We start from the raw sequence: 8,767 nt of genomic DNA, 5'->3' as shown, positions 1-8,767 counted from the left end.
CATGATGGCCTCCCCCTGATGCCTTCTGGGAATAGAACAGCCAGAATGAGTTTCTCTTTGCATTTAGTTCTAGCTTATTTTTATGCAAGGCACTTTCAGGATCCAGGGAAAGATTTCACCATAACAATAGGCTAGGGTCATGGTTGGGTCCAGTGCTTCTTTCTGGCTGTAAAGGGGAAGAACTCTGCTGAGTGGTTACCACCTGGGCTTCCTTCTCCTTCCCAGTTTACCACCTGAGGCCTTGGTTAGCCATAGCCCAATGGAGTTTCTTGATCAATGGGGCATCTGGGTACTTTGACTTGTTTTCAAATGAAGAATTTGGCAGGGTCTCTCTAACTGGCAAAGCCATTTGACTTCAGTGGTAGATCCAGGTTGCAAAGAATAATGTAGAAGGCTCAATTATCTTAAGAATTTACTTTCATCATCCTTCATATCACCTCCTTCTCTTTCCCTTCGGGGATATGTATCATGCCACAGTGAGTCTCTGTCCAAGATGAAGGCTCTAGTGAAGCCACTTTCACATGTAATTTTTCCCCTGGCTTATTGCCCTGTCACTATTTCAAACTCTTTTCTTAACAGCAGCCGGAATTAAAAAGTCTTAGGGGGTTTAGTTAACTAGCTCAATGTGAGTCAGAAGTTTGACGTGGCTGCCAAAAAAATAGTCAAGATGATTTCATTAGAAAGGCAAGGCCTAGAAGGAAGGTGATGAGAGCCTTTGCTCTGCTTTGCTGCTCCTCCCTGTGAGACACCTTTGCCATCATACTTAGGGATGCTGCAGATGGAAAGAGAGAGGGGATGTTGTCCTTAGAGGCTACAACCACATTGACCTGATAGTTCCTTAATAGACCGATCAGGTACACTTCTGCCTCAGGGCCTTTGAATGCCTCTTCTCTCTGCCTGCAACACATCCCCTAGTTCTTGATATAGCTCACTCCATTACCTCATTAGCCTTCTGCACAGATATCATCTCTCCAGAGAGGCTGCTCCTGACCCCCCTATTTAAAATAATGTCTCCTATTACTCTCTATCTCTCTTTATACTGTCTTTTTTGTCTTCATGACACTTTTCATCTCCTGACGTGTATTATCTGTTTTTTTCCCCCATTAGAATGTAAGCTCCATAAACAATGGTTTTTGTGTATTTTCTCCACTCTTATATCTAGAACAGTGCCTGACACATAGTGAGGGCTCAGTACATATTTGAAAACACAAACTTTTTATAGCGCTTACTTCATTGAAGTGTTACTTATCTTTTCACCCGTTCCCACTAGAATTTTATCTAAGAAGCCTCTTTTTCTCTCCCCCCCCCCGCCCACCACATTTTCATTAATTACTTAGCCAATGCCTGGCATGAAGTATGTTGGTTGGATGGATAGATGGAAGAATTGGTGGGAATGTTTCAGAGGCATTTCAAACATTGGAACTTCTAGGCCCACACTGCATAATAACAGTATCCACTAGATACATATGACTATTGGGCACTTGAAATGAGGCTTGTCTGAATTGAGATGCATTGCAAATGTAAAGTATATATGAGATTTTAGAGTTTTGTCATAAAAGCATGTAAAATATCTCATAAATAATATTTGTATTGATTACAAGTTTAAATAATAATATTTTGGATGTACTGGGCTTAATAATAAATATTTCTAAAATTAAGTTCACTTGTTTAATTTTTTAATGTTGCTACTAAGAAATTTTAAATTACATATGTGACTAACATTATATTTGTATTTAATAGCACTGCTGTAGAGATTTTGACAACCCCCATGTTGAAACCCTGACCTTTACAAGCTCTTGAGGGTGTGTGTTGGGAGGGTTAGAGGTGGTTCCTTGTAATTAACACAGAAGAGGGTTCTCCATAATCACTGCTCCAAGGAACTAGTGACAGCAGGGTCAAATAAGCACTATGGTTTTTTACTCAACTTCATCTTTCTCATTCCTGCTTTCTCTCACGCCAACTTGCCCAGAGCCCAGAGCCGTTAGCAACAAGCCAAATCAAAGGCTTAGAATTTTTTACCTCCTTTCTTAACTCCTGCCCACCAGTGCTTTCCCTGATGGTGACAACAGTGAAGAGATAAATGGTTCAAAGGTGAGATACAAATTGAAAAGGAAAATCTAGCCACAAGCACCCTGGATCACCCACACCCAGCAGAATCCCCACCTAGGAAAATCTCTGTTTTTCTGATAAGCGATTTTATGTATATAGCTAACTCCCCTGGTGGAGCCCCATGCTGGGTTATCCCAAGAGGGAAATACTGAAGTAGAAAATAGGAAGAGGGTGATGCAGTCTTGCTAGACCATCTGCCCCTTAGATAATAATCAAGTTAGGAAACAAAACAAACATGTGTGTGAAAAGTTAAACAAGAACACAGAAAAGTCATCCAAGAAATGTTGGGTAAAATATGATTAAGGGCCAAAAAAAGTGACCTAGAGAGTTAATGTTCTGGGAGTTAAATCAGGGATAGCCCACAATATTGAGGCAGGCAGAAAAAGCTTTCTTGAGGAGGAAGTACTTGAACTGAACCTTGAAGGATGTGGTGATGTTACAAAATTTTAAATTTCCAGAGCTTAAAGGGCCCTTAGAGACATAGCACACTCCTCATTGAACAGATAAGGAAATTGAGTCTCAGAGAGAAAAAGATCTCATAGTAACTCAGGAAAAAGTTGATATTAAAACCAAGATTTTCTAGTTTCTTGTCTACTACTCTCTTCTCTAGGTGCTGAGAAGGGAGGGATGATGTTCTAGGTATAAAAAAGATCCAGAACCCCAGATGCCTGACCCCTCGATACACAAACACATACAAACGCACACATAAACACATACACATACATGCACATACACACACACACACACGCACATCCAAACCCCATCTGGGGTCTCCCTTTCTTTTTTCCTCAAGACCATGTTAATTTAGCAGGAGAAACAAATAACACTGAACTCAAATAACACTGAATTCAGGTCAAACACCATTTCCTTTTTATTTAGTTAGAAATGGGCCATGTGCTGATGAATGGTCTCTCTGATGTAACCTGCCATCTCAAAAGCCTTGAGATTGAGAGGCCCTCCTTCTGTTCCTTTTTGTCCCATCACCACAAGGTATACAGACTCGATCTGAACTACTGTCACTGCCTGGCTGCCCCGACTCTGGCCTTTGGTGCGGAGGTCCATGGTGTTATTACCTTCAGTGTATAGGTCATCCCGGATCAACAAGCATTTAGTCCCTGCAAGGGTGACTCCCTGAAGAAATAACTTTTCTCTCCCCTCTTTCGCCAGCAAGATCTGAATTTCTTCCTGGGTCAACTGGAAAAAGTTGCCTTCAGGATAAGAAGCTAGCAACCAGGGTGGAGAGTTAGTGATAATTGCTGCATCACAGCACATCCCAGTCTGTAGGAAGAGGGTGATGCAGTCTTGCCAGACCTCTTCACTGATATCCCTTATACACTGCATGATTCACGTAAGCTGTCTCTAAAAGATGAATAAAGTGCTTTCTAGCAAGTTGGTCTTCAGAAGAAATTTGTTGGCAGTTGGCTCAAGATGACTGATAAGCAGAGACTGAAATAAGTTTAAAATGCAGTCTGTTTCTGATGAGCTTTCCCCAGTAGCAAGGTGGAGGAGGTCTTGGTGACTTGGATGAAGTTAGGCCCCAGCTGCCCTCTGCTGTGATTTTTCAAGCTACCTCTAGAGCAGGAGTGATGTCACAAAGGCTCTGTGACTTTTTAAATAGTCATCATCCACCACATCATGGCTGACCTTTGGCCATAGGTTTCTTGAGGCTATATCTCTAGCTAGTGAGATCTATATAGGCAAAGCACACCTATTTACTTCCCTAGAATACCATGGAAAAAACACTAACCCCCAACAGTGGAAAAGTCTTTGAAGTAGAATTCAATAAATGAGTCGGGGGTTTGAATATAAAGCAGGACAGGTGAGATTTACTGCAAAAACTAGTATCTCAGATGTCAACTAATCTTGCTGAAACCTGAGCTCTAGGTATAAAGTCAAAAAGCTCACAGGCTCACCAGTTCACAACTTCTTTGGGGACCACCAAAATAGCTTCAAAATTGTTATCTTGCCTCTGGACTCTTTTCTTCTAGTTTCTCTTCTGCCTACACCAGTTATGAATATAGGGTCATTCATCCTCATCTAATCACTCAGCATTCACTATATGCCAAATACTTTTCTAAGTACTGGGATAAAGTAGGGAAGAGAAAAAGTACATATGGAGCTGACATTGTAATGGGAGGAGACAATCAAATAACAAATAGATAATAATAGTATACCTTTCCCTGAAAATATTTTATGAGTCTAATATTTTCTTCCAGATTTTTCCTTTTATTCTCAGGCTTTTTCGATTCCTGTGGGGTCCAATCTGACTTCTGACTCTTCTGCAGCCTTTGACAAATCATTTCCTGTGCCTTAATTTACTCTGAAATGACACCTACTTGCTTTAAGGAGGGAATGTTAGGAGTATGGATAAAGTTAATGGTGGAGAAAATCTGGGATAACTTTGACAATTTATTTATCTAACAAATATTTATTGAGTACTTACTGTGTGTCAGGTCTGTTATAAACTTTGGAGATCTGGCAATAAACAAAAAGTCCCTGCCCTCATGAAGCTGGCATCCTAAAGGGGGAGACAAGTACTAAATTACAAAGACATTTATAATATATCAGGTGGTATTGATAATTATGAAGAAAAAAGGTTAAGAGGGTAGAAAATGCTGGGGAAGAGTGGTGGTCATTTTATATTATATGAAGTGCTCAAGTAAGGATTCTATGATATGGTGACATCTGATCAGACACCTGACAGAGAAGAGGGGGTAAACATGTGGATATCTGGGGAAAGGGCATTCTAGACACAAGAAACAGCAAGCGAGAGCAATGTGACTTGAGCAGAGAATTAGGTGATAGAAGATGTAGTTAGAGAGGTACTAGGATATCACATGCAGGGTTTCATAGGCTACGATTAAGGGCTTGGCTATTACTCTGAGATGGGGAGCCACTGGAATGTTTTAAGCACAGTAGTGCCATGATTATAGATTCTAGAGTCTAGAAGATGCTATGTAGGGAGGATAGGGACAAAACATGGAGACTAGACTGCACCAATAATCCAGGCAAGATAAACAGAAGCTTGAGCCAGGATACAGCGGTGAGAAGTGGGTGGATTCGGAGAACATTTTGAAAGAAGAGCTGATAGGATCTGATGTTGAGTCAGGCTTGAGACATAAGAGAAAGTGTGTGCCTCCAAGGCTTTTGGCCTGAGCTACTGGAAAGATAGAGTTGTCATTTCCTGAGATAAGAAATGGTATAGGAAGAGTATATTTGAGGATGCAGGTAGAAATAAAAAGTTCTGTTTCGGATTTGGTAAGTTTGAGATGCCTCTAAAACATCCCAGTAGTCATATATAGTAGGCTATTGGATATTATTTAAGTTTAAGAGTTCAGAGGACAAATCAGGACTAGAGATGAAAAATTGAAAGTTGTCTGAAATAAACAGTATTTAAAGGCATGAGACCGTATGACAGAACCCAAGGAATAAGAGTTAATAGAGAAGAGGACTAAGGTCTGAGCCCTGGAAGCATTGTAACATGTAGAAATAGGTAAAATGAGGGATTAACAGCAAAGGAGATTGGCAAAGAGAAGTCAGAGAAGTAGGAGAGTAGTGTCCCCGAAGTCGAATGCAAAAACAAACAAACAAACAAAAAAAACAAAAAAAACCCAAAAAAAACCAAACCTGTATCAAGGGAAAGAGAGTGATCAAATACTTTTGAGAGGTGAAAACTGCTCAATAGATTTTGCAATATGAAAATTACTGTAATCTTGACAAGAACAGTTTGATGGAGTAGTGGGAGCAAAACCTGATATGAGTTGTTTGAAGAGAGAATGAAAGGAGAGGAAAAGAAGTGGGAGGAATGAGTGAATTAAAAAATCTTTGGAGGAGTTTTGCTATAAGGTACAACAGAGAAATTGGAGATGGTAGGTAGGGGACAGTAACGTGGACAAAGGAAAGGTTTTTTTAAAATTGGAAATATTATAGTATGTTTTTGTGCCGATGGAAATGATTTGGTAAAGTGGTAATATTTCATGATAAAGGAAAGAAGGGGCAACTAAGTAGGTGAAGATAGGTGAAATTGAGTGGACGAATGGAGGGGTTGCTTTCGGAAGGCTCAGGAACAGCTGATTCATTGAAGGTAGATTACATAGGTCCACAGGCTGGGCAGCAATCAAATTTTGTTGTGAGAAGATGTGAAAGTTCCTTTCTGATGGCTTCTGTTTTATCAGCAAACTAGGAATCAAGGTGATCATCTGCAAGAGAGAAGGACATGTTTGATAATTGAGTTGAGGAAGAGAAGGCAAACTTGTCATCTTATTGTATATGATACCTGTTTGAATCCTCCCAAGCACCTTATTAGAATGGGTTTACAGATGAGAAAAGTTACACCCAGAGAGGTTATGTAACTTGCCCAGGGTTATTCACCATTAACGAATAGCAGAACTGGAATTTGAACCTGGAGTCCATACCCCTTTTCACTATCCCAAACAGCATCAAAATGAGGTTTTAAGAAATTGAGTGTATGGTGGTGGCATTAATAGGGATATAGAAAACTTGAGAAAGAGCAGGTGAAAGAGGAGGGAGAATGCAGGGGTAAGGAGGAGGGTGTGAAAGATGAATTTGTTTTTGGCCAAGATGCCTTTAATATGCTAGCAGAAACACTAAAGTGGAAGTCTCAGAGGATAGTAGTTGTTCCAAATTTGAACTCAGAAGAAAGGTCACAGGACTTGAGATGTAAATTTCTGAGTCCTCTACCAGGGGGTAAGAATTGAACCTGAGAAAGAGATCAAGATTACCAAAGAAAAGAAAACAGGGAGAAGAGGAATGAGGACAAAAGCCAGGTAAATGGCTAAAGAAGGATGAAGAGGAGCTGGGATACAGGCCGTGAGTCTGCTTTATAACAAAGTCCAAAGAAAGAAAGTGTCAAAAAGAAATATGAATCAACAGTGTTAAATGCTGCAAAACAATTAGAGAGTGAGCACTGAGTAGAGCTACTGGATACAGCAATTGGAGTTCAGGATGACTTAAAAGTGCCAAATTGATGGGGGTGGCTAGGGAAGAGTGAGTGTTATGAAGAATTGGAGACAATGGAAAGTGAAGTCTATTCTTTTGAGAGCTTTAGCAGTAAAAGGACTGAAATTCATGGAATGACAATTCCCGGGGTAATTGGGCCATAGATTGAGGGAAGGGCTTTTAGGCTTGGGGAGAAGGCAGAATATGATAGATGAGTAGTTTAACTAGCAAGTGTTATGGACACTCAAGGAAGAGAGAAATCACTTTGTGGGGGAGGTGAGATTGCAAACCATAACAGCACAATGTTAGAGCTAGACATGACCAAAGCAATAGTGGCTAATACTCTATTGTAACTTTGGTCACTTAAGGCCCAGAGTGCTGACATGATTTGCCCAAGGTCACACAGCAAGTTAGTGGCAGTCCTGAGAGTAAAACCCAGGTTTTCCAACTCCTAGACTGTTTCACAAGTCTGATTCAGAGAACACCACTGAGTGACTACACCTATCTGAACCTCATCTGAGATGTGGCCCAGTGGGCCCTTGGTGCTTTTCCCACATTTGTGAAGACAAAAGTTATGAGGCTACTGCCATTGTCCAGGCCTTAATTAGGTTTACAGCAGTAGACTTGTAAAGGAAAGTAGAGGAGAATATGTTTATAAACCATTTCAAAAAATTCTACGGTGACTTTCCCAAGGTCTTACAGCTAGGAAGCTCTTCAGAAGCCCAGTTACCACTAAGGGAGAGTCTATCTCTGCTGGGCGTCATTACTGTTAACATTAAAGAGTAGTGGAATTATATTGGTGCTCAGAATCCTTACTGCATTAAGAAGTGTGAGAAGGGTGTTAGTGCTTGAGTCTGGGACTTAACCTCTGGGCCAAACCTGGTGCTTGAACTACACCAGCTCCCCAGAGAAAAGGGCATTTGCCAGAAAGCAAGATGGTGGGAGCGGCCACAAGCAAAGTGTCGCGATAGGAGCCTTAGTGAGGACCAGGTAACGAGAGTTTGAGCTCGGGCAGGGTGGGCGGGGGCTGGAGCCCTTACTGGACCAGGGGGCGTCGGCGGCGGGCGGCGGGCGACCGGCGGCGGGCGACCGGCGGCTGCGGTTGTTGTGAAAGTACTAAAAGCTTCAGTTGGCGGGAACTGCAGTCATGGACCACATCACGGTGCCCAAGGTAAGGAGAAGAGTTAGGTGAGGCAGGGAGCCGCGAACTCCCTGTAGGTGCTCAGCTGGGAGTTCAGGTACACTCTTCAAGCTTTCTCAGGGTGCTCTTTGATTCCCCCTTCCTGCGCCAGGACCCGCGTTCTCTCCTTGGTTCACACCCCCTTTCAGCCAAACTGAACTCTACTCCGGACCGGCCTGTGGGCAGCGTCGGCAGCGTTGGCAGCGTAGCGGAGGAACGGTGGTCTGCGTCAACCGTCCCCTCGTGCGACGCTGCCCCTGCACCCGGGGAGCGACTGCCCGGTCCTTCCCTGCCCTGTGCCTTCGATTTCAGCTTCTCCCGGCACCACAGCCATTACTTCACACACCCCATTTTACACACACTTGCCGCACTTGTAGGCGCCTTTCTCGAATACTCCACATGGCATTGCCTCCCGGAGAGTTCCTTTATTCAGCGTTTCCCTGCCCTCCTCTTGGCTCCCTCGACCCCTAACCAGCAGACGGCTGCACAGATGGCTGCCCAGACCACTACCGCCTCCCA

At 42.5% G+C, this 8,767-nt stretch overlaps 2 protein-coding genes across 6 annotated transcripts in view; one reads left to right on the top strand and one right to left on the bottom strand.

Annotated features, from left to right (window-relative positions):
* Positions 1–2,988: 2,988 nt before the first annotated feature.
* LOC105307779 (profilin-1-like) lies at positions 2,989–3,450 on the bottom strand. The gene has a single exon (XM_011383387.1). The coding sequence runs from the start codon at positions 3,448–3,450 to the stop codon at positions 2,989–2,991; it is 462 nt and encodes a 153-aa protein (XP_011381689.1).
* Positions 3,451–8,135: 4,685 nt separating this feature from the next.
* The window catches only part of MTMR8 (myotubularin related protein 8), a 144,471-nt gene continuing 143,839 nt past the window's right edge, over positions 8,136–8,767 (top strand). For all 5 annotated transcript variants that reach the window (XM_023525021.1, XM_023525020.1, XM_023525022.1 and 2 more), the window contains exon 1: positions 8,136–8,239. In XM_023525021.1, the coding sequence (XP_023380789.1) occupies positions 8,216–8,239 (24 nt within the window). In that variant the 5' untranslated portion in view covers positions 8,136–8,215. The remainder of the gene's footprint in view (positions 8,240–8,767) is intronic.

Source organism: Pteropus vampyrus, unplaced genomic scaffold (assembly GCF_000151845.1).
Source record: "Pteropus vampyrus isolate Shadow unplaced genomic scaffold, Pvam_2.0 Scaffold516, whole genome shotgun sequence".
Lineage (NCBI taxonomy): Eukaryota > Metazoa > Chordata > Mammalia > Chiroptera > Pteropodidae > Pteropus > Pteropus vampyrus.
The sequence above is the reverse complement of the archived record's forward strand: the minus strand, read 5'-3'. Positions and strand labels throughout refer to the sequence as shown.